General features: G+C 37.5%; 1 protein-coding gene across 4 annotated transcripts in view; it reads right to left on the bottom strand.

The window, feature by feature from the left end:
• Positions 1 to 27,234, bottom strand: part of DOCK4 (dedicator of cytokinesis 4) — a 460,132-nt gene that overhangs the window by 94,811 nt on the left and 338,087 nt on the right. For all 4 annotated transcript variants that reach the window (XM_037836357.1, XM_037836356.1, XM_037836355.1 and 1 more), the window contains exons 24-26: positions 19,787 to 19,914; positions 17,475 to 17,609; positions 866 to 964 (exon numbers count right to left, since the gene is read on the bottom strand). In XM_037836357.1, the coding sequence (XP_037692285.1) occupies positions 866 to 964; positions 17,475 to 17,609; positions 19,787 to 19,914 (362 nt within the window). The remainder of the gene's footprint in view (positions 1 to 865; positions 965 to 17,474; positions 17,610 to 19,786; positions 19,915 to 27,234) is intronic.

Genomic DNA, 27,234 nt, shown 5'->3' with positions numbered 1-27,234 from the left:
AAAGTCAAAGATAAGTGACCCCATGCATCAGCCACATAATAATCTACAAATCTTCTCATAAGACACTGAGGTGTCTAATCACGCAAACATTAAAGTGTGTCTGTACTTGTTGCCCTATAGCTCCCTACTGCCAAGCATTTAAGCAGTCATTTCATTATGATAGTTTACATGTGAAGTTGTCTGGAAAAGTGAAGAGATGGAAGAGAAATAAAAGTAAAAAATAAATAAGGATAGATGACAGGCTCCTCCCATTAAGGAGAATTGACTTCTAAGCTTTTAGTGAATTCCGTGATGGAAGCATTTAAAGTTCCCCAAATCTCAGCAAAGATCTGGGATTGTTATAAAGCAAGAGCATCCATAGTTTCTATTTAATGTCAGTCTAGTACAGCATATTGATTATACCATGGCTAATAGAGAATATCAATACAACTTTGCTTCCCTAGTCAGAATGTCATAGCTAGAACTTCTCACCGTGGTTTAGGATGAATGAAATCAGCTAGTTTATCTATATGTTCTCCCTTATCTTCCATTAAGGGAATATTTTTAATTCTACTTCACTAGGGTTAGTCTATTTGCCTTTATCTCCTTAGTTCTATTATTCTGTTTCTTGTTTATTGAACTTTGATTTTAGGTGATTCAAATCCTATGTTCTTGTCTAAAATTAGAGTTAATTACTCTGCTTGCATAATAGAAATAGGAAAGAGACGAGATAGATGAGCTGGTCTGAGGATAAAGCCGAGAAAAACCAGTTTAGGATTTAACGGGAACAGGTAAAACAATTGTCAAGGGACAATATGAACAATGATAGATAAGGAGAAGTGAAATGAAAAACATATTAAAAGAAATTTTTAAAAATGTTACTTACCCTTAGTTCTTCCTTTGTATTGAAACTATCAAGAAGCTGTTGATAATGTCTATCTGTCATCTGTCGTAAAAGGGACAGGAGACAAGCAACAAACTCCCCCTAATTTTAAAAAAACAAACAAACATTTTAAATTAAGGACACAAAAGAACAGAGTAAAAAGAATTTACTCTGAACTATCCTCAAACAGAACACTTAAAGATTACTATGATCCAAATTCACTCTCTGAAGTATTCTTAAACTAAATTACCCACAATATCATAGCCAACATTTTTTGCCTGTGATCAGTTGCCTTTTACTCGGTATACATGTATTTTTTTCTAACTCAGAGTGGATTTTCTACTTGGGTGGCAGCTTTTCACTTGGGACTTAACTCCACATACCTACACGAGGTAAGGCAATGAGGTCCCTTACTGCTGAATGAACATTTAATATACCTTCTTTCATGATCTCATTTAAGCTTCTCATCAATCCTATGAGATAGGGGGTAAAACACTTATTTAAAGAAGGTAAAATAGAGGTTCAGACAGGTTGAAAGACTTGCTGAAAGTCACCCAACTAGAATGTGGCAGGGTTGGGAGTCACCTCCAGTTCTTTCTGACTCTAAAGCTCCTCCTACAACTGTCTGCAACCCTGAGGAATAGTGATCATTCATTCATCTGGCACTGTGTCTACGTGGCTGGAGCTTTCTTCAGAAATACTAAATCTCTAAAAATAGTAACCAGCTGGAATTACAAATTCCTGCCTCCTAAAAGGAAGAATAGTGATTAATTTAACCAGTGACTATGATTTTAGTGAGTGCTGAGGCAGTGATATGCAAAGCAAGGTCTACTGGAGAGTATATATCCTCCTTAAAAGGACCCACACTCCTGTCTTGATATATATAGTTTTTCCATTTTCCTTGTTCCCTCCCTCCTTCCCAGGCTATTTGTCGTATTACCATGATAGCAGTTTGGTTAGATCTAAGTAATTCTGTTCCTCTATTTCCTAACTTGCTGTTACTTTTCTTAAGGATTTAAGAAACCAGAAAACCTACTTGAGTTAGAAAGAGAATTGTGTGTCAAATACGAGAAAGAAAAAAGCTGCAAATGAGACCTGTGTGGGTCCCCCTGTGTGTAAAAACAGATAATTCTGTACTAGATTCATACCATTTATTTTATGGCTCAGTCTTTATTTAGTGCCTTTGAACAATAAGAGTTTGGGTATATATAAAATGTCTATACTGACTTCAACATATGTAGGGGATCCAAAACTTCTGTATGGGTCCTGTTGCTATAAAGGCTTGAGCTTTGATGTTGCCTAGTACTCAAGGCAGACACCAAACAGAAGATGGCTTGATGGAAGATGGTAGTACTGGAGTGATGGGTCCAGAAAACACTTATTGGGATTTTTAGCTCTGCAGTCCTTTAATATCACTGCAGTGCAAGTATCTACACACTGAAGTTAAACAAATTTGGGTTCAAAGCCAGTTCCACCCAGAACCCATGAATCTTGAAGATGATTGTATAAAAATATAGGTTATGAGGCACCGGTGACAATGTGATTGGGAAAGCCATGTGGACCACACTCCCCTTTGTCTAGTTTATGGATGGATGAGTAGAAAAATGGGGATGGGGAAGAAAAAAAAAAGGCACCCAGTGTTCTTTTTTACTTTAATTGTTCTTTTTCGCTTTTATTCTTATTATTTTTCTGTGTGTGGTAATGAAAATGTCAAAAATTAATTTTGGTGATGAATGCACAACTATATAATGGTACTGCAAACGAATGTAAGCTTTATTTTGTTTGACTGCATGGTATATGAATATAGCTCAATAAAATGAATAACAAAAAAAAGCCAGTTCCATTAATGTTCCTGAGCCTCAGTTAACTTCTATAAAATGGGGATAGTACTGCCCACCCATCAGGGTGATTAAAGATAATGTACAAAAATGTCTAGCATAACACAAGAATAGTCTAAGCCCTCAATAAATAGGAATTTGAGCAAAAGGCCCTCAGCACACATGAAATCATCATAAAATACAATGTTGTCTTCCTCTTTCCCTTCCTCTCTTTTCACTTAGAAATTGCCAGCAGATGGTCTTAGAAGATTCTTCTGAACAACCTGTCTTTTTTCCTACATAATTACATTTTATTTTTGTTCCTTGATGAACCACTTAAACTGGAAGATTTGGAAACTTCCCACGTTAGGTATATGGATCCCTGCCTCTCTTTAACAAAAACATAATTAATGAAGAATCCTGGATAACTGAAAATGGACTACAATCTAACTTAGGTGAAATGGTTACTATGTGAATGTGCCAAGACCCTTTAGTTTTCTGTTCCTCATTATTTCTCCTGTAAAATGAAAGGCTTAGCGAATATTAGCTATTATTATTATTATTCATAATAGCAACATCTAAACCTCAGTCTTCTCATTTGTAAAAAAAAGTGGATATTAATTTCATAGAGTTGTTGCGAGGATAAAATGAGATGAAGCATGTAAAGTTTATAATGCTTGACATAATCACTTAATAAATCTTTGCTGTTAACTATAAAATCTTAAAAAGAAAAGCCATCTAAAACAGTACTTTCCAAACACAAGTCACAACCTACAAGTAGGTCATGAAATCATTTGGTGAGCTGCAATTGGCATTTTAAAAAATGAAATGCAAAATATTAGAAAGTATCCAATGTAGTAAGGATAAGCATTATTTCATAATTTTTTTTTAGTTACATAGCCCAAATTTAATGCCTCCCTTTTATTCTTAACCTTCTACTCTGTTGCATTCTGTGAGAGACCACAGGAATTCTGATATGTCTGTTTTATTTTCACTTTTGTGTAAAATTTCACTGCTGGCTCTTTCACTGAAGAGCCTCAGAGTCTTCCTACAGCAGTTTCTGGTGGAATCTGGTGACATGATGACCCCATCATCTTCATTCTCCCAGGGTCCCTCCTGAAGAGTAATAACCTATATTTTAGATGAGGTCCCTGCTTTCATGCCATCTGGGTTAGCATGCTGCAGCATGCTTCATTTGGACTTACTCTAGAGCAACACCAAAAAGTTACAGCAGCTGCTGAGAGACACAGTGGGGTGGTTTCACCTGTGATCATTCTTGGGCCCACAGTGGTTGCTATTTATATCTAAGATATGGGTTTTGGTCCATAAAACTCATGTGATGAGAGGCTTGAGCAACCCCACATACCACCTGAGACCAGCCAAGACCAGCCAAGATTGCAGAGTTTCATCAGCTGCAGTGATCCCAGGACAGGGCAATCTCTAGGGGTGATCTCCATTTATGAATTCATGTGGCTTCCTCTAACTCAGGTCTGCTGACTTAAAGGTGTAAAGGGTGTAAAGAAAGCCATCCACTGCATATTGTTGATTTCAATATTCTTTTAAAAAGTTGTTTAATTGCCATTCTTTTGTGCTTCAGCATTATGTGATTTACTCCTAAAAAGTCTAATTCTTAAAAATTAAAAATGAACAAAAAGTATATATATAAGCTTACATGGTGTGACCATGTGATTGTGAAAACCTTGTGGCTCATATTCCCTTTATCCAGTGTATGAACAGATGAGTAGAAAAATGGGGACAAAAAAGTAAATGAATAATGGAGAGGTGGGATGTTTTCTGTGTTCTATTTTTATTTTTATTTCCATTCTTCTTTTTATTATTTTTGGAGTAATGAAAATGTTTAAAAATTGATTGTGGTGATGAATGCCAAACTATATGATGATACTGTGAACAACTGATTGTACACTTTTGATGACTGTATGGTATATGACTATATCTCAATAAAATTTCAGGGAAAAAAAGTATATATATAGCATTCATAGAGCTGAAGACCTTGTAGTTTCTAAACTGCTATCATTTACATATCCCAATGCACTCGTAATTTAGTGTTTATGTTTTCAATACAACTGTTTTGCTCAGCTAAGAATTTATCCACTTCTAATCAGAGCAACAGTATTTAAAACAATACAAGCACAATAGGAGTTTCAATATTAAGATGTCAATTCTCCCAAAATTGATATATAGATTCAATGCGATCCCAATCAGAATCCTATCAGCACCCCCCCCACCTCCTTTTTGGTGGTGATGATGGGGTTAGACACTCATAAGCTGATTTAAAAATTCATATGGAAATATAAACAACCTAGAACAGTCAGAACAACTTTGAAAAGGATAAACAAACTTGGAGGACTTATACGATCTGAATTCAAGAATTATCATAAAGCTACAGTAATCAGGATAGTGTGTTACTGGTGTCAAAATAGATAAACAGATAATGGTATATAATAGTTAAAAACAGGAACAACCTAAATGACCACAAAAAGGTGAATGAATAAACAAATTACAGTATATTCATACAATGGAATACTATACGATAATAAAAGGGAATGAGCTACTGACAAATGAAACAACATGGATGAAACTCAAGCAACATGGATGAAAAACAACCTATTGAGTGAAAGAAGCCAGATCAAAAAAAAAAAAAACAAAAACCCCAAAAACTTATCAACTGTATAATTCTAGAGGATAAAACTTATCTACAGTAACAGAAAGTAGGTCAATGATTGCCTGGGGACTAGGCAGGATAGAAGGGTGGGAGGGAGGGAATAGAAGGGGCACAAAGAAACTTTTCAGAGTGATGGACATGTTCATTATCTTGACTATGGTGTATGCCTATGTCAAAGCTTATCAAATTGTTTACTTTAAACATGTGCAGCTTGTTGTGTACCAATTATACCTCAATAAAACTATTTTAACAAATAAGACATTATGATAACCATTATCATTTATAGACTATCCCATGTGTAAGTTAGTATACATTGATTACTTTATTAAGTTCATTCCTTACAGTGCTTTGTTAGGTGGACATTATTATCTTCACTTTATAGATAAGATAGTTTAATAGGGAAGGGTAAGAAATTTACCCCATGTTACACAGCTAGAAAATAGTGAAGCTAGGATTTGAACCGAGATATTTCTGGTTCTAGAAGTCTGCATTCAATGCCTCTTCTTCCTACTGCTCAGACTGATTTGATTTTATGAATTTTGGGGGTTATATTTCAAATAAAAATAACTATATAAGTATCTGTCAGCCGATAACCAATATCTGCATTTTTTAACCTATTAATTACATCTCCACTAAAAATCACAAATCTAGTAGGTAGAAAACCATTTAATTTTTCATCTTAAAGGTTTTCTCCACCCTATCCACACTATCTTGAATACAGCTACCAAATTAGTATTCCTAAAATATTTATTTAACAGACGAACTTGTGAACAGAAAAATAACCTCAAGTTAGAAGAATTATGTATTAGAAATAATTTTAGTAATAACAGGAAAACAGTTATTCAATAACTAATAGACTCTCATTGTCATTACAGCCAAAGTACATAAATGAACATCTCTTTGAATCCAGCTTATTAACTATTTTTATTTGTCATATCCAATGGGCCCATTTTAAATAACTTACCACCCTGATACATAATCTTTGACACATTCATGATGTATCATCAGTCCTGACATCTACTCTACAATGTTATTTGTTCATTTAATCTACTTAGGAATGCCAAGCACATATAACTATATTATGAAGTCAAGATTTCCAATATTTTACTAATATATTTTCTTAACCATAATGTAATTTCCTCATTTTTAAGATATTTTAGGAATGTGTCAATTTGGAAAACCCTAGACTTACAATTTGCAGAAAAGAGAAAATGAAAAACCATCTCTGGTCAAGATTCACTTATTTTTAGTGTGGGAATGTCTTACATACAAATCACCTTTAAAAGTTTATTCTCCAGTAATGGGCTTCCCCACCTTGATGGTTGCTGATGTGCTCACAGTCATAGGGGACTGGTGGTTTGATGGGCTGAGCCCTCTACCACAGGACTTTCCGTTGGGAAAACTGCTGCTGCAAAGGAGAGGCTAGGCCTCCCTATAATTGTGCCTAAGAGCCTCCTCCTGAGTGCCTCTTTGTTGCTCAGATGTGACCCTCTCTCTCTAGCTAAGCCAACCTGACAGGTGAAATCACTGCCCTCCCCACTACGTGGGATCAGACACCCAGGGGAGTGAATCTCCCTGGCAACGTGGAATATGACTCCTGAGGAGGAATCTAGACCTGGCATCATGGGATGGAGAACATCTTGACCAAAAGGGGAATGTGAAAGGAAATGAAATAAGCTTCAGTGGCAGAGAGATTCCAAAAGGAGCCGAGAGGTCACTCTGGTGGGCACTCTTACGCACAATATAGACAACCCTTTTTAGGTTCTAGTGAATTGGAGTAGCTAGCAGTAAATACCTGAAACTATCAAACTACAACCCAGAACCCATGAATCTTGAAGACGATTGTATAAAAATGTAGCTTATTAGGGGTGACAATGTAATTGGGAAAGCCATATGGTCCACACTCCCCTTTGTCTAGTTTATGAATGGATGAGTAGAAAAATGGGGGAAGAAAAAACAAACAAAAAGCACCCAGTGTTCTTTTTTACTTTAATTGTCCTTTTTCACTTTAATTTTTACTCTTGTTATTTTTGTGTGTGTGGTAATGAAGATGCCAGGGATTGATTTTGTTGATGAATGCACAACTATGTGGTGGTACAGTGAACAAATGAATATACGTTTTGTTTTGTATGACTGCATGGTATGTGAATATATCTCAATAAAATGAAAAAAAAAAAGTATATTCTCCAGTGGCTTGCATCTATTATATATATAGACTGGGTTTAACAGTAATTTCTATCAATAAATGTGAATAAAAAGAGTATTAGACTCTTGTAGCCTTCAAGAAACTTTCCATTAAACATGTGTATGATTTTTTCCAGATATTTCTTATAGAATTCTCCTGGACCCCTTTCCCTCCCCAACCACAAACCAATACTGCATGAAAACTTCAGGTAAGCTCACCAGAGTATCTGTCTTAGACAAGGCCTACGCTGAGCTGAGTCACCTGCATTTTTCAAAAAGGTACGTAACAAAATTATGTGCAAAGCAAAAGCATTTATAAATTGCAGGGAACTTGGGAGTCTAATTAGTTGAGAGTGTGAAGCAAATGGCCATTTATGCTGCTTTATAAAATCTGTTACCATGTACAATTAGATTTTTGAAAGGAACCAATAACAATGATGATGCTTTTTTTTTTTCCAGCTGGAGAGACCATTTTAAAGTTCAAAGAACAGTTGGTAGAAGAACAAAAGTACAATCCTTTTCAACTGTAAAAATACAGCTATTGTTATCTAGAATTATGATTCATTGGAAGCCAGTCCTCCTGTGGGTTGCTGGGAGCAGGGTCAGAGCCTGGCCCTCATAGAGCACTGGTACAAACACCACGACTGGACTGTGGGCACGGCTCGGACCCCCCGTGTGTCCACACATTGTGGGCACTCTGTCATATACGTGCCTGTAAAGACTGAGAAGCTGCTCACTATAGAACCATGCAAAGACTCCTTACTAGAGCCTATTCTGTGACAAAATGATGAAGAAATCAGATAGCTCTTGAGTGCCCAGAGAACTTACTCTGTGAATGAGCAGATCAGATGTCTCACCATGACAGGTTATAACAATGACAAGTATTACTACTACAGTGACCATATGATTGTTGTTGCTCTAACAATGATTAATGGCTAAACTTTACTGAATATTGGACCACTTACTATTTTTATATGTTATTTGATGTATTCCTCATGCCATCTTTTAGATAAGTGCAATTATTTTCTCGATTTAAAAACAAAGAAGCTGAGGCTTAAAGATTAGATAACCTGACCGAGATCACATCTCTAATTAAGTGGCAGAGTAGCATTCAACCCAGGTCTAGCCTGAGTACTCTTGAAACATGTCTTAAAGCATAAAACAAAGATGCCAAATAATTTCTATGAATGTTTCTTAGCAAATTTTGTGCCACATACCTCGTGAGAGTTTGGCTTTTCCACACAGCAAGAAGTACCACATAGCTAATATGGAGAAAGGTTTCTCTTCGTAAGATTTTCCTAAAGTCTGGTCCACGGGATGATCACTCAGCTTGCCCTACCCCCAACTGCACCCACAAACCTGATACACTGCTTTCTTCAAGTCTCTTAATTTGCATAGATTATTATACTGTAATGGCCTCAAGACCAAGTATATTCCATATAGATTTGGTGTACAATAACCCTGCATGTCGATACAAAGCAGTTTCTAAAACCATTTAAATTTTGGCTTTGAGCAGTCTTTTACTGTGCCAAGCATTTGCTATGATTTTGTGAACTGAAAATATCTTGTTTGCCGGGCCAGTATAATTTCAGAATTATGTAAGGTCTATGTTGACAAGAAATAGTTAAAATGTTAACCATCAAAACCATTAGGAAAATGGAGTAGAAATACTTTTCCCTATTCCTTTTGCTAAGTACAACTAAAAACCCTGGACATTGTATATAAAATTATGAACATAAAAAGACTCAGAAGTGTGGAGAGAGAAGGCAGACTGGCTAAGGATCTGGGACTCAAGAACAACTTGGGTTCTGTGGTTTGTTTGTTTGTATGTTTTTTGCCTCCTATATGCCAGACTTGGAGCTGAAGGAGCTGGCAACCCTGAAACATCAATGGGTACAGACATAAAAAGGCCAACAACTCACTCAACATGAAACAGACAATTGAAATAGTCCTGTAACTATTAAGAAAATTTAATTCAGAATTTAAAAACTCACCCAAAATACATCTCTGTGTCTAGGTGTTTTCACTGGAAAATTCTACCAAATATTTAAAGAAGATTAACCAAATTCTATACAATTTCTTCCAGAAAATACAAGAGGAGGGAACCCTTCCCAATTCATTTTATGAAGCTTGTATTACTCTGATACCTAAACAAGACAAAGATAATTAAAAAAAAAAAAAGAAAAAAACAAAGAAAGAAAACTACAAATCAATATCCTTTATGAATACAGATGCAAAAATCCTAACAAAAGATTAGCAAATAGAGTTCAGCAAAATACAAAAGGAATTATACACTATGACTAAGTGATGTTTCTTCTAGGGATGCAAGACTGGTTCAGTATTTGAAATGCAACCAGTGTAATCCATCATTAATAGGTTAAAGAAGAAGAAGAAGAAAAAAACCCACATGATCATATCAATCAGAGGAAAAAAAGCAATAGAAAAAATTCAACACCCATTCATGATAACAACTCTGAAAAATAGGAATAGAGGGGAATGTGCTCACCTTGAGAAAAAGCACCTAAAAAACCTACAGCTAACATTATACATAATGGTGAAAGTCTGAATGCTTTCCCCTTAAAATCTGGAACAAGGCAAGGATGTCTGCTCTCACCACTCTCATTCAACATACCTCTGAAAGTTCTAGCCAATGCAATAGAGCAAGAAATGAAAATAAAAGACAAACAGATCAGAAATGAAGAAATAAAACTGTCCCTATTTGCAGAAGATAGACTGCCTACATAGAAAACTCCAAGGGATCTACCAAAATACTCTAATATTTAAGTTCAGCAAAATCATAGAAGATGAGACATACATTAAAAAACCAATTGTATCTATATACAAGCAATGAACATGTGGATACAGAAATTAAAAATACAATACCATTTAGAATTTTCAAAAAGAAATGAAATACTTAGGTATAAATCTAACAAAACATGAATAGGACTTATATTTCAAAAACTACACAATGCTGATAAAGGAATAAAATATATAAATAAATAGAGAGACTCAATATGTTCATGCATTGGATGACTTGAATTGATATACAGGTTTAACACAATTCCTATAAAAATCCCAGCAAAATTTTTGTAGATATAGGCAAGGTTTTTCTAAAACTTATATGGAAAGACAAAGGAACTAGAATAGCAGATGCAATTTTGAAAAGGAAGAATAATGTGTGAGAAATCCATTTACTTGATTTCAAGACTTATTATATAAGTACAATAATTAAGACTGTGTAGTATTGGTTGAGAGATAGACACAGATTAATAGAAGAGAACAGAGAACTCAGAAATAGTTCCATACAAATATGCCCAACTGATTTTTTTTAATTTAATTTTATTGAGATTGTTCACATACCATACAATTATCCAAAGATCCAAAGTGCACAATCAATTGCCCATGGTACCATCACACAGCTGTGTATCCATCACCACAATTAACTTTTTTTCAATGTTTAGAATATTTTCATTACACCAGAAAAGAAATAAAGACAAAAAAGAAAACTCAAATCCTCCAATACCCCTAACCACCCCCCCTCCATTATTGACTCATAGTATTGGTATAGTACATTTGTTACTGTTGATGAAAGAATGTTAAAATACTACTAACTGTAGAACATAGTTTGCAATAGGTATATTTATTTTCCCTATATACCCCTTTATTATTAACTTCTAGTTATAGTGTTATACATTTGTTCTAGTTCATGAAAAAGATTTCTAATATTTGTACAGTTAATCATGGACATTGTCATTCACAAGATTCACTGTTTTATACATTCCCACATTTTAACCTCCAACTTTCCTTTTGGTGACATCCATGACTCTAAGCTTCCCCTCTCCACCACATTCACACACAATTCAGCACTGTTAGTTATTCTCACAATAACCTGCTACCATCACCCCTGTCCTTTTCCAAACACTTAAGTTCAACCTAGTTGAACACTGTGCTCATAATAAGCAACCGCTCCCCATTCTTTAACCTTGTTCTATATCCTGGTACCTTATATTTCATGTCTATGAGTTTACATATTATAATTAGTTCATATCAGTGAGACCATGCAATATTTGTCCTTAATATATTTTCACTCAATATAGAGCCCTCAAGGTTCCTTCATCAATCCGTTTTTTTTAAAGACGGTTTTGTTCACCCACCATACTTTCTATCCTAAGTAAACAATTGATAGTTCCCTGTATAGTAATATATTTATGTATTCACCACCATCACCACTATCTACATATGGACATTTCCACTTCTTCCACAAAGAAGGAGGAAGAGTTGATGAAGGTGGAGAGACAAAAGAAAAAAAAAAGAAAGAAATAAGACAGCTAAAAAGCAACAAAAGGATAGAGTTAACCTAAAGTAGAATAAAAGAGACAGACAAAATCCCCGATGCCAAGAGTCCCATACCCCTCCCTTATGTCCCCCTCTTAAAGGCATTTAGCTTTGCTGTATTGCGTTTGTTACTTTAAAGGAAGCATAATACAATGTTTCTGTTAATTATAGTCTCTAGTTTGCATTGATTGTATGTTTTCCCTAATATTACCCTATTTTTAACACCTTGCAAGGGTGACATTCATTTGTTCTCCCTCATGTAAAACGTATTCATACATTTTATACAATTGTTAAGCACTCTAGGTTTCACTGAGTTATACCGTCCCAGTCTTTATATTTCCTCTTTCCTTCTGGTGTCCCACATGCTCCTAACATTCCTCTTTCAACCATACTCACAGTCATCTTTGTTCAGTGTACTTACATTGCTGCTACCATCACCAAAATTGTTTTCCAAACCTCTCACTCCTGTCTTTTCCTATCTGCCTGTAGTGCTCCCTTTAGTATTTCCTGTAGCATAGGTAGCATAGGTATCTTGTTCACAAACTCTCTCATTGTCTGTTTTTCTGAGAATATTTTAAACTATCCCTCATATCTGAAGGATAGTTTTGCCAGATATAGGATTCTTGGTTGGCAGTTTTTCTCTTTCAGTATCTTAAATATATCACATCACTTCTTTCCTGCCTCCATGGTTTCTACCGAGAAATTCACACACAATCTCATCAAGCTTCCTTTGTATGTGATGGATCGCTTTTCTCTTGCTGCTTTCAGGATTCTCTCTTCATCTTTGATGTTTGATAATCTTGGCATGGGACTATTCATATCTGTTCTGTTCGGGGTATGCTGTGCTTCTTGGATCTATAATTTTATATCTTTCATAAGAGATGGGAAATTTTCATTGATTATTTCTTCCATTATTGCTTCTGCCCCTTTTCCCTATCTGTTCTTTTGTGTATAGGGTTTCAGGTGTCTTGTTCCCTAGTTGCTACATGATTTCTTCTGCCTCTTGAGATCTGCTCTTGTATGTCTCCATAGTGTTTTTTATCTGTGTTGTGCCTTTCATTTCCATAGATTTGTCCAGTTGTTTTTTCAAACTTGCAATTTCTACTTTATGTACGCCCAGTGTTTTCTTTATATCCTTCATCTCTTTTGTTGTATCTTCCCTGAACTCATTGATTTGGTTTCTGATTTGATCTATCATATTTCTTTGAAAATCTTTAATAGGTTGTTTCATTAAAGTGAAACAATATCTCAACTATCTCTTGATTGAGGTATAAATTTGTTCCTTTAGGCCATATCTTTGTTTTCCCTAGTATAGATTGTAGTTTTCTGTTGTCTAGGAATTTGGTTTCCTTGGTTACCCCAGTCAGATTTTCCCAGACCAGAATGGGTTCAGGTCTCAGAATGGGGTTATATTCAGGGTGTATCTTAGAGGAATGACAGACTTTCCTGTGAGGTCTCCACTCGCTGTGCTTTTCCTAACCTGCCCAGCAGGTGGGGCCTCTCAGCCTGTTGCTCCCAAATGGTGTAAGGAGATGTGGCCCCTTCAGTTTGTGTTTTGGCTGTTTCCCCCCAGGCTCTGGGGTCTGGTTCTGAAGGGAAAGCTGGGCCCTACCTCCTTCCTCTTAGGGAAGGTACACCCCCTAGGGAGTTATCATCTGCATTTAACTGTCTCTCTGACTCTGTTATCACCACCCCTGTCTGAGTCAGAGCGCTGTGAACTGAAAATGGCTGCAGCTCTCTCCTCTGAGCCCCTCAGGTTGAGAGAGAGAAAAAGGGATGGAAACTCCCTTTTAGAGCCAGTACATGGCCCCCAGTTTCACTCGTCAGCCAGAGGCAACACCTGGTCTTCTCCCCTTCGCAGGACAGATGAGTCTTCTGGTTCTTTAAGGTCAGTCATCACTGAAAGCCTCTGTCTATTAGTTGGGGGTTTGTAGCTTGTATTCAGCAGCCCACATTTGTTAATGAAAACCCCAGTTGGAGCTTAGCTGAGCTGCATTTGCTTGCTTGGAGAGTGCTGTTTTCTATCACAGGGAGGTTTTGCAGCAAAGCCTGCCATGGGGCAAGGGGCTCCCAGCACAGTTGCGCAGTTTTTACTTACAGATTCTATGCTGCGATCTCAGGCATTCCTCCCAACCCAGTTTGGTGTACAATGTGTGGACAGTCATGGTCGTCCCCAGCAGTTATTCCAAATTATTTAGTAGTTGTTCCTAGTTGTTCATTATCTATTCCAGGGGACTAACTAAATTCCACCCCTCCCTATGCTGCTGTCTTGCCCCGTCCCTCCAACATGTTTTAACATATTCCAGCAAAAATCACACCTCTTCTGATTTCATAAGCCACCCATGAAAGATTATTTCTGGATACACCTTGAAAATTAGAACAGAAGATTGCAAATAATCTTTGTAAAAGTTGATGGAGGTTTCAGTATCACACCATCTCAGTCTGAATGCCTTGTATTTTCCAACCCACTACTTTAAATTAAAATACCCCCTTTCAATGTTGCAAACTCTTCAACACAGATGGAGTGAGTGTGAGTACTGACGCAGGATCCTCCTGCCACATGGCAGCAATGCAGCTCTGAAGCCGAATCTCCTCACTTGCAGAGGCGAAGGCAGGTGAACTTGAGGTAGAGCCCCCACTAGGGCCATGCCTCATCCTCAGACTCAAATATGAGGACGAAAACACAAGACACAAGACACTGCGGGTCAGAGTTCAAGAAGAGGAGGCTGCCTGCCTGTGGCTCCTCAGACTCACAGCCCCTCCCCGACATCTCCTCAAATCAAGGCTGGGAGCCTGTGGATGCCATCAGGTGTTGTGGGCACTGGAAGTGGGGAAACAACCAACAAGGGGTTTCCATCGGAGGACTGGATGGAGACTGGCACCGTGGAGAGAATCCTGACATGCCCCCATAACCCAAATGATTTTTGACAAAGGTGCCAATGCAATTCAACAAAAGATGCTGGAGCAGCTGGACATCCACAGGCAAAAAATGAATCATGGCCTAAATCTCACATCCTATACAAAAATTAACTGAAAATAGTTCACAGACTTAAACGCAAAATGTAAAACTATTAATACTTTTAGGAAAAAAAGTAGGAAATAATCTTCAGGAAATAGGGCCAAAGAACTGCTAGGCAAAGAGTTCTTAGACTTGACACCAAAAGCATAATCCATAAAAGGAAAAATTGGTTAACTGAACTTTACCAAAACTTAAAAATTTCTTTTGCAAGACGCAAATATGAGGATGAAAACACAAGACACAGAGTGGGAGAAAATATTTGCAAACCACATATCCAAGAAATGACTAGAATATATAAAGAACTCTCAAACTCAACAGCAAAAAAAACAAACAATCCAATGAGAAAATGGGCAAAAACATGAAGAGCATGTACAGATGGCAAATAAACAAGTGAAAAGATGTTCAGCACCATTATTCATCAGGGAAATGCAAATTAAAACCACAATAAAAAAATTACTACATATCTTTCAGAGTGGCTATTAAACAAAAGTAAAAACACCAAATGCTGTGAGGATGTGGAGGTACTGGATTACTGGGAATGTAAAACAGAGCAGCTAGCCTGGAAAAGTTGAGTAGTTTTCTTAAGAAACTAAATAATGCACCTACCATACAATCCAGCAGTTATACTCCTGGGCATTTATCTCAGAGAAATGAAAAGTTATGTGCACACAAAAATGTGTCCATGAATGTTCATACTACCTTTATTCATTATAACCCAAAACTGGGCTTCCCAAATAACCTCCAATGGGTGAATGATTAAACACGCTGTGGCACATGTATAGCATCTAATGCTGCTCAGCAATACAAAGTTACAGACTACTGATAGACACAGTAACCTGGGTGAATTTCCAAGAATTAGGTTGACCAAAAAAAGCCAATCTCCCAAATGTTACATAAGGTATGATTCCATTTATATAATGTTCTTGAAAATGACAACATTACAGAAAAAGTGAACAGATTGGTGGTTGTCAGGGGTTAAGGAGTGGGTGCAGATAGGAGGGAGTGTGGGTTATTATAAAAGAGCAACATAAGGGATCCTTGGGGTGATGGAAATATTCTGTATCTTGATTGTATTAATGTCAATACCCTGGTTGGGATATTATTCCATAGCTCTGCAAGATGTTACAACGTATAAAACTGAGTAAAGAGATATATCTGTATTATTTCTTACAATTGCATGCTACCTTATAATTATCACAATATAAAAAGTTTAATTAAAAAATTAAAAAAAAAAAACCAAAATAAACAAATACAAAACCTCAAACCTCAAACCCATAATGAACTCCAGTGGCATTAGTGACAAGAAAAATAACATCTTTGGTCATTTACTAGGGACCAAGTAGTGTGCTAATTTACATGAATTTTCTCATAGAATACTTATAACAAAATTAAGATATCCATACTATGGTAAGATGAAGCAAACCCTATGAGGTAGGTACCATTTTACAGACAAAATTCCATCAGACCAATGGAATTTTCATCAGACCAAATTAATTCCATCAGACCAAATCAATTGCTTGTTTTTCTTTTCTTGAAAGGAGGTAGTAGATCCATTAGGAAGTTTTTTCATACCACATTTAACCTTATTTTGTAAAAAGAAGGAGTTTAACTTCCCAAACTCAAAACAGTTCTCGAACCTCTGGCATATCTTTGTTCTGGAAGCAGATAAAATAAAATTTGACACAATATGGCCATCCTGAAATAGCCAATCATGACACAAGAGCCAACATGGGCCTTTCACTGTTTGAAGTAAAATAAAAAGTTATTTTCATCAAGGGCCAGGCAAACATTCTTAGACAGGGGTTCTGTAACACACAATTTGTAAAAATGATGGCAAAGTGTTGACATTTTGTAAGAAATATGTACACGAAAACTATAACATCTGCTATCATATCTGCAAATAATATCATTTGCTTAAAAAAACAGTTTTAAATGGACCAAAAACAAAACAAAACAAAACAAAAAAACCCACCAGTTTTGGTCAGCTGAATAGGAGTTTTAAATAGAAATATATACACTACCAGATAATACTTAATATTTTATATGAATCATGTTATATTAGGCTCATAAAATAGTGGCGCTTGAAGGCATACTAAAAATTACCAAGCTATAACTTCTCATTTTATAGGTGAGGAAACTGAGGCTGAGAAAATTAAAGATCTTAACCGATTGTCATGAAAAAGCCAGAATTTGCAGTCTGGTCCCCTGGCTCACATTTGTTTTATTTCACTATTCTCATTTCCTCAAGCAATTCAATGGATGAGTTTAAAAAATATATATATCAAATTGATTGGGGATATAGAATGGTGAATGAAGTTAAATTAGGCAACATAAGAACTCACATCATTGGCTTTCTGAAATTAAAAACCCTTAATCCAAGATCTTTTTTACCAAGCATGCCTCACATCCTAGTTCCCTGGTAAAAACAAACATAATCTCATACATATTTAAAATGCACACAGGTCACTCTCTCCCAGGCCAGATTTCCTACACTCTCATGGCCAACCTCCCTCAAAGTGACTGTAGCTTTAACAAGCACAACTACGATGTGTTCCATGTGCTTTATGATCTTACAGTGACGTCCTGGAACTGGAGCCGCATTGTGGAGCCAGATGCCTGAGGCCGACTGGTGATCTCCAAGATGGTTCTCAGCAGGATGTCCAGCAGGCTAGCCACTATCACATCAATTTCCTCCAGCACAGATTTTTCCTCAAGAGAAAAAAAAAAAAAATACATTTAGGAAATTGTGGCTGAATATCTATATGAATCTTTCTTCAACTAAAAGGGAGAAAAAGCACTTTTCCAAACGTAAAAACGAAAAGTCAGAGAACTGGAGATCTTGAGAGATCCGTACCTCATTCAAATGGATGACCTTTAAAAGATGAAAAACCAAAGGCACAGAAAAGCTAAGGGCTTGCCCAAGAGCATTGAGCTTGGCTGTGCAATGGATACCTGAGATACAAGTAAAAAGGCAGGTGATGTCATAGAAGGTACACCAGATGAATTTAGAACACCACAAATCCCACCTGCCTCTCCAGGCCTGATTCTTGACTGAAAGGCTCTCCTGGGACTTAAAGTCTGTAATTCCTTGATTTCAGATTGTGCTTACATTTACTCTTCGCATCACTGCAGTTGCACAGGTCCTTTCCCAAAAGTGTGTTTTAAATGCAAAAGTCTATTTCTTTAAAAAATGATCCATAAAATCTGTGCAAATATTAGGGAATGACATTCAGTCTAGGCAAATACCATTAGCTACAGATTGGACCTAAGGGCAGTGGTTGTGGTAAGGACTGCTTCCTGAAGCAAAGCTTACACTATCCAAGCCCCCAGGACTTGCGAGAGAAACCCACACTGCTCTGCACCAAGTGTGTATGGTGGATGTGGGGTTCTTATTACATCTGTGTAAGAAGAAATTCTGTGTACACAAGATTAACTCATTGCAAAGAATACTTTTAGAAAGTGTGTAGAAAGTGTGAGTTTGAAAGAGCTGTTTGCCTAAGATTTTATGATAAACTTCCTTATACTTGCAAGACAACTTTTAAGGTTTTTGTCTCAGTGAATTGGTTTCTGCTGTGAATTCCTTATAAATCCAAAAACTGACTGCAACTTGCAAATTGAAATAGACAAGAAGTAAAAAAATTTTTAAAAGTCTCTAGTATTGCTGATATTTGCTTTCAGTTTTCTGCAGTAAACTGCCTGTTTATTTACTTTGGATTCTCAGCAATAATAGTTTGGAAAAATATCCCAATTAGGCATGGCATAGCTATTCTTTATTGAATGGTACAGAGGGAGTTTTAAAGCAAAACTAATGCCTTTTCTCTTGCCACTCTTCTCCCAGTCCCAGGTCACCCGTGGAGCCTAGGACCATGGGGATTTGGTGTGTGTGTGTCAAAATCAATTGTCCCTTCCCATGCAGGTCTGTCTTATTACCCTTTTAGACTCAGAGATTGTGGCCTTTCTCTCTCAATTGACAACTGTTCCCACAGTACTGTGGCCCGAGTACTGGAGGCCCATCCCAGCTCACTGCTGAGTCCTTCAGAAGCTGTGACAAAAATGAGGAAATGTAGCATAAATGTAATAGAGAGGCAAAGAAACAGGTATCTCAGTACTCAGTGCCCAACTCTGCTCAGTAAAACGTGCTAACAGTGACTATGCTTAATTAACTCTTGTAGACTGACAGAATTGGAACAGGACATCCTTCACATGTGGATTTTATATCAGACCCCTGAGCCACGAACACGAATATTCTGAGTTGTCCCCATTCACAAGCAAGCATGTGCTTTCTCTAATGGCATTGCATTCTCTAATGCAGCTGCACTGCATTGAGATTCAGGAACCTCTACAGGAGTACCCAAAGCCATTAATAATTATGCAATTACTGTTGAGGATGAGTAATGGTTGCACTGCACGATACCCTTGCTCTCCTGGGGCTTGCTTGTGCTGCTCCTGCAGTCTCCGTGAGACCTGGCCCAAGAGCCAACACCACTCTCTGGCATCATGCATTCTTTCACAGAATGGGTCCAAAAAGAGTTTAGTTTGCAAGAAGTAATTTATTCTTACCAAAGTGCATTCCTCCTATCAAGATTAAAGACACATGTAGGAGGCTTTGAGAAATCTAATTTTTCTCACTTGGTATTTATTCAGTTTCTTTTTTGAAATACAATATTAGGAAACTTAGGTTATTTAGGGTTATAGCAATCCCACAAGGTTGAAAAAAATTCCTTAGCAGGAAAAGCAAAAAAAGGAAAAAAAGTCCAATCCAGATGGAAATAAAAGTGAAAATTTCAGAGGATTATTCTTTAGTGTGCTTTCTTTGCATACTTTCAAAATTTTATTTCCAGAAGCCATTTGATGGGAACTACATACTATGACCTGTATTTACTTACTGAGCTATTTTTCTTGATGAGACAAAATACGTTGCTAAGGATACGCGCGCACACGATCAGGTCCTTCTGTTCTTGCAAGTGCATGTGGAGGTGATGTAAAACGACAGGCAAGAGAATGTACCGGGAATCTGAAGAGAGAAGAATCATTAGTGTCACATCTGTTAGAGTCCCACGCAAATCTTGGGCAAATCCTTATCTACTTCTAAATCGAATTCTAATTTTTAAATTATTAACAAGTAGTTAAAAAAGTGATAGTTCTAAAACATTTATATTGAAAAATGGTACTTCTTTTCCCCATCTCTCCCCAACTATGATTCCTGAGTTCAAGACTTTTAGATGAAATACTTTTATTTTTTCTTAATTGTTTATTTTACCTTCAAATTTCTCAATGACATACTGCTCTTGCTATTTCCTGATTTTTTATTGAGACAGATTATCCACTGATTTCCTATTGTAAGAGACGAGGATATAGCATCTTTACCCTGTTTCCTACTCCCCAGCTCTCAAAATAGTTGTATCACAATTTCTGGCTAAATTAACATTTTGGGTTTGCTGCCATTCTGATTTCTAGTCCTTTGTACATCTGCTTTATGTTTTTGTTTTTTCATTTTTACCTCTGAAAGCTGTCAGGAACTTACCTTTATCCCTGGTAATTCAAAATTTCATGATAATGTGTGTTGGCTTGGCCCTTTCTATCTGAAAACCAATGTCCTTCAGTGCTGGGAACTTGCCTTGAATTATTTCTGTGATTATTTCCTTCTCTCTGTTTTCTCTGTCCTCTGTGAGGAATTATATTTACATTGTGAAGCTCTTGAACTATCTTCTACTTTTCTCAAATATTTTTCCATTGTTTTGCTCAACTTTTGGGGTGATTTCCTTACTTCATCTTTCAGTCCTTCTATTCAATTTTCTTATTTATGCCATTATATATTTAATTTCCAAGAGCACTTTCTTTACATCCAGGGCCAGTTTCATGGGCATGCAACCTGTGTAGTTACGTGGAGCGCTGCAATCAAAAGGGCACCATGCTCGGTCTAAAGCTCTGCTGCTGTTGTCTTGAAATTCTTAATAATTTTTAAACAAAGGGCCCACATTTTCATTATGCAGCTACACTTGCTTATTTTTCTGAATGTTCTCTTTTTATAGCATCCTGTTCTTGTTTCATGACTATACTATAATCTCTCACTCTCAATCATAGACTATGTTTTGATATTTTTTGTCCTGTTTCTTCATTAGGGCTTCTGCCTTACATGTTACAAGTTTTTCTCCAATGTCTGGTGATCTTTCATTGTCCATTCATCTTTTCAAGTGAGGTATTAAAGTGCTAAGTGGAAAATAAACTTAGCAAGCTTGTGGACTGGTGAAACTTTATTGGAGAGTAATGGGAGACATCTAGAAATTTTCATTTGAGGAGACCCAAATTTTTATATCTAATATGTTTTCTCTTGGGCTGGTCAGTTTCTCTAGAGAGGAATCTGTCAATCTCCTCCCTGGAGAGCACAAACCCATCTTTTAGTAATTTGAAATCAACAAAGGAAGTGGCAGGTGGGGGAATCTATACAAATTTATGAGAACTAATGAGTTTAGCAATTTCACATGATATACAAGGTCAAGGTACAAATATCAATTATATTTCTACATACCGGCAACAATCGGAATTTAAATAAAAATGATTCAATTTATAATAGCATATATGAAATAGTATACAAGGGTATAAATTTAACAAAATGTGTGTAAGATTTGTATACTTAAACTACAAAGTCTTGATGAGGGAACTGAAATTCTCAACATTAAGATATAACTCCACAAATTAATCTGTAGATTCAAGGTAATCTCATCCAAAACCCTAGCAGGCTTTTAAAAAAGAAACTGGCAATCTGATTCTAAAATTTATATGAAAATGCAAAGGACCAAGAATAGCAAAAACAATTTTCAAGAAGAAGAGTAAATTTCAAGGACCTATACTACCTGATTTCAAGACTTGTGACAAAACTACAGTAATAAAGGCAGTATGGTAATGGCGTAAAGTTAGACATATAGATCACTGGAACAAAATAGTGTCCAAAAATAGTCAGATATATATGGTCAACTGATTTTCAACAAGGGGGCCAAGGCAATTCAATGGAGAAAGGATAATGTTTTCAATAAACGGTGCTGAAACAATTGGATATCCATATGTAAGTAAGTAAATAAATAAATAAATAAATAAACAAACAAACTTGACCCTTACTCACACCAAATAAGAGAATTGACTTGGAATGGACCATAGATCTAATTGCAAGAGCTAAAACTATAAAACTTCTGGATGAAAACAGGAGAAAATTCTAGTGACCTTGAGTTAGAGATCTCTTAAGCAGGGTACAATATGCACAGATTGTCAAAGACAATAACTGATAAACTGGACTTCATCAAAATTAAAAATTCTACTGACACTGTTCAGGTTCCCTATTTAAGGTCTTTTTTTTTTTTTTTTTTTCTATTTATGGACCCTAGAATCAGACTGTTTAGATCTAGGTCTGAAACCCAGCCCTCTCAGTTTCTAGTTGTGTGATGCTGGCAACAAACTTGATCTCTCTATGCCTCAGTCTTTTCATCAAATTGGGGATAATAATGGTACCTCCTCTGGTGATTGCTTTAAGGATCACAGGAACTAAGAGTACTTGGCATATAGTGAGTGCTATATAAGGGTTATATATAATGACAGTATCATTAGTAGTAGTAGCAGTATCCTTTCCCCCTTTTTCAACTTCTACCTGTATCCACAGGTGAAAGAATATATGATTCTGTATCCTAACAAAAAATCAAAAGGGATGCAAAGAGTCCATGGCTAGGAAAGTGCCTTTATCAGTGCTCGCCTAATCTCTCTTATGATCTTCTCGATTTCTTTTAGGAATCAGCTTTGGAGTCTCATATTTCTTTTGATGACTGCCACTGGGCTCTAAAAACAAGGAGGCCTGGTCTTAGGTTTACCAGAAAAAACAAATGACACAGACACAGGAGTGCTTTATTTTAAGAAAATGAATGCAGAATATTAAAATCCAAACTTGAAAAAATTCCTGTAAATAATAAGCCTCACCAGGGAACTTAACAAATCAATTAGCTGGCAAGAAGAACCAAGAAAGCGAATCTGAAAACTTAAGTGACAGGAGTCACTGCCTAGTGATGTTTAATTAGAAAGGAAGATACAGCTTATCTGGTATGTTTCTGCAGCCAGTGGGATTTGATTTCTAAAAATTCAATTTGCAACCAACTGTTAATATCTAAGCATAAAAGTGAGGCAGACAAATAATTTATGTGTGGTGTATATAAAAAGAAAGTATATGACTATCTAGCCTGCAGATTTGCCTTCTCTCTATTACTATGACAATGTCAGCCAAAGCAAAAGAGAGAATCTGCAGGGGAAAATGCCAAACAAGCTGACTGGTTAAAATGCTAATTCTTCCCTTTAAAAGAAAACACCTGTGAAATAAGCTTCAGTGGCAGAGAGATTCCAAAACGAGCCGAGAGATCACTCTGGTGGGCACTCTTACGCACACTTTAGACAACCTTTTTTAGGTTCTAAAGAATTGGGGTAGCTGGTGGTGGATACCTGAAACTATTAAACTACAACCCAGAACCCATGAATCTCGAAGACAGTTGTATAAAAATGTAGCTTATGAGGGGTGACAGTGGGATTGGGAATGCCATAAGGACCAAACTCCACTTTGTCTAGTTTATGGATGGATGTGTAGAAAAGTAGGGGAAGCAAACAAACAGACAAAGGTACCCAGTGTTCTTTTTTACTTCAATTGCTCTTTTTCACTCTAATTATTATTCTTGTTATTTTTGTGTGTGTGCTAGTGAAGGTGTCAGGGATTGATTTAGGTGATGAATGTACGGCTATGTAATGGTACTGTAAACAATCGAAAGTACGGTTTGTTTTGTATGACTGCGTGGTATGTGAATATATCTCAATAAAATGATGATAAAAAAAAAAAAAGAAAACACCTGGACCTATCAAGCACGACCAAAAGAAAAAACAAAACAAAACCACAGTTGAACAAATACTGAGTTTCCATACATTTAACAACAGATTCTTTTACACAGTTTCTCTATTTGAAAGGATGGATGCACATATATTCCATATCTCAGATAAATGAAACTGCACTGTATGTTGCACTGTGTATATGAAGGACAGCCTCTCATTTTTTATTTTGCCTGTGCACACTTGAGTGGATAAAGGCAGCTCCTATCAGTAATTTCCAATGGATGTGGGGCTAAGGAGGAGGTAGGGCAGCTGAGAAATGCTAGTGGATTTCCTCCTTTGGGTTGATTTTGAGGAGATTCATAAACTGACCTTTGCCTCCTCTATCAACAAAGCTTTAGGCAAGGATCCTTGAAGTCAGAATCTGTCCACGCGGGAAGTGAGGGCCGTGAGTCCCAGGGTGTCGCACGTGGCTGCGGTTACCCTCCACAACCTGGGTCCCAGCGTGGGCTGGATGCCAGTGACAACAAGGCAGCCGCTACCTGGAAGCCTCAGGAGGTGAGACTGTAACCAAGGTGGGCATGAGGACACGATGAGGCACAGCTTTGTATGTAGCAGAGCTGCGGATTGCAGAGAAGCACCAGAGCTGCAGAAAATCTGAAATCAGGGTTGGGTCAGGCCTTTGTGATCAGAGCCACCAAGAATTGAACTGTCAGAGTCACAGACAGCAACAACAACTGCAAATATGCCTGTCAGACACTACCTAGGGTACAGGCAACAAACACTCAAGAGTGGACAGGACTGCAGGTTCAGGGTGGTATATTCTCATGCAGGCAACATCAGGATCACAAAGGAAAACGAGTTTAGGGCTCAGGATGATTTCTGCATGTGGATTACAGACCTCATTCGCTGGATTTAATCCCACCTTGGATGCTTCCATCAAGTGGTATCCCTCTGTTCCAGCTTGCTAAAGCTGCCATTATGCAAAATAACAGAAATGGATAGCCTTTATAAAGATTTATTAGGTTACACATTTACAGTTCTAAGGCCATAAAAGTGTTCAAACTAAGGCATCAACAAGAGGATACCTTTCACTGAAGAACGGCCAATGGTGTCCAGAACACCTCTGTCAACTGGGAAGGCATGTGGCTGGCATCTGCTCGTCCTCTGCTCCCAGGTTATGTTTCAAAATGGCTTTCTCCAAAATGTCTCTGGGCTTCTGTCTTAGCTCCTCTCTCTCAGCTCCTGTGCATCCTTGTTTCTTTCTCCCAGGAAGTTTCTCTCTAAGCATCTGGGGATCCTCTCTTAGCTTCTCCGGGGCAAACTCTGGGCTTCATCTCTTAGCTTAGCATCTCCAAACGTCCTTCTGTTCACATCGCCACATCCTTCTGTCCACATCTCCAAGCATCTCCAAACATCAGACTGAGTCTGTGTTGGCTCTTGAGTTCTCAAGCAATCCAGTGAACCAATCAAGACCCACCCTGAATGGTGGGGCCCACACTTCCATGGAAATAATTCAATCAACATACTAATCAGTCTGCCCCCCCCCAAAATTGCATTTAAAAAATATGGCTTTTCTGGGGGACATAATATATCCAAACTAGCACATCCTCCTAAAGCAAAATTGCATGGGACTCCTGCCCCCGGACTTTTTTTTTGTCACGTTCATGCTCATCCTTAGCTCAAAAGCTGCATTTCCAAAAGATTTTTGTTTTTTATTCATACACTTCATTTATCCAGTAGCTATTGCTGTTATATCCTGATCCTTAGCACATGACCAAGTATATAGTATTACTTCAAGAAATACCTATCAAGCACCTACTACGTGCCAGGCACTGTCATGGGAGCTGGAGATACAGTTGTGATAAAGGTAAATAAAGACTCTGTCCTCTAAGGTCTTCCTTCTGGTGTGTGCATGTAAGGGGTGGGGCTGGGGGGTCATGGAGACAGACAACAAACTACTAATTATACAATTCATTTTGTAGTTGTAGTTGTGTTAGGTGATCCAGGAAGCAGCACAGTGTATTATGAAAGTGATAATGGGGGAAGAAGGGAGTATATAGGAAGTTCCTTGAAGAAATGACACTTAAGCTGAGCTCAGAAGGTTAAATGAGGATTAGCTAGGTTCAGGGAGGAACTGGAGAAAGTGGATTCCAAGCAAAGCAAAGTAGTAAGGAGAAGTAATGAGGGAGGTGAGCAGGGCAGGATGACAGGGATTGGAAGATCAATTCTGGAGGGTATCCCCCAAACAAAACAAAACAACCGGGAAGACAGATAGGGATTCTAAGATGGGAGCAACATCATCTGGTATGAGGTTTTGAAACGTAACTTTGGCTACATAGGAGAAGGAGATATGGGAGATGAACACAGAAAGTACAGAGGAAGTTCAAACCAGATGGCAGCTTGGACTGGAGATGTAGCAGTGAGGAGAGAGAGAAGTGGCCAGATGTGAGATGCTATGGTGGCATGGCAGGATCCCTGGTGATGGAGTGAAGACCAACGGCAAGGGAGGAGATTTCGAGAATGACTCTGCTGTTTTTGGTGTATGAAATTAGGTGGATGGTGTTGCTAGGTACCGAGATGGGAGAGGAGCAAGCTTAGAGAGAAAAAAGTTGAATACTTCATTTTAGACACGCTGAGTTTGAGAAGCTTGGGAGACAGCCACTTAGACATGTTGAGAAGACAGTTGGATACTCAGGTTTGGAGCTCAGAGGAGAGATCTATCCTAGAAATACACATCTGAGAACAGTGTCAGCACACCAGCCATCAACTGAGGTTTAGTGGGTGGGATGGCTCCTGGATTCAAGTGGGCCTCCTTGCTCCCTGGCATACCATATACTTCCATCACAATTGCCATCATATCTTATCATAGTTACTAGTTCAATATCTGCTAAAAGTAGGGTGAAGGCAGGAACCCTGTTTAATTTATGACAATATTCCTAACATAATACCTAAAGTGAGGTCTACCCACAATAAAGTTACTGAATGAAGGAATGAATGAATGAGACTTATCATGAGTTCTACTAGACATTACAGTCCTCTGAAAGAGAGCTTGGCATTTCTGACTTCACGTTTTAGCACTGCTTGAATGGGAAGAGATGAGGAGGCTCATTACCACAATCTGGTTTACAATACCTCCATCTGCTGGTGCTTGCCCTGAGCCACTCGGAGAATTCAGCTCTTCCCAGCACCATGGCTAGACACAAACTGCAGCATCTTTACGTGGCCCTGGAAACAGGACGCATATGCTACCTCTCCCCACCCCCCTTAAAATCTGAGCAAATGTGGATGAGTGATGTATAAGAAATGAAAAGATACGGGCTTTATCCTTTTTCCAGCATGGGCTTAAGGTACCGTGCTTATTAATGCCAATCAGTATTGAGAAGTTCAGAAGTAAGGTAAGAGAACAAAGTTTAAATTGCATCGAGAGTAGACCAAAATATGTGAGTTTATGTTTATTTTCCAAAAGTAAGTTAAAACCTAG

Source organism: Choloepus didactylus, chromosome 5 (assembly GCF_015220235.1).
Source record: "Choloepus didactylus isolate mChoDid1 chromosome 5, mChoDid1.pri, whole genome shotgun sequence".
Classification (NCBI taxonomy): Eukaryota; Metazoa; Chordata; class Mammalia; order Pilosa; family Megalonychidae; genus Choloepus; species Choloepus didactylus.
This window is presented reverse-complemented; position numbering and strand designations above follow the sequence as displayed.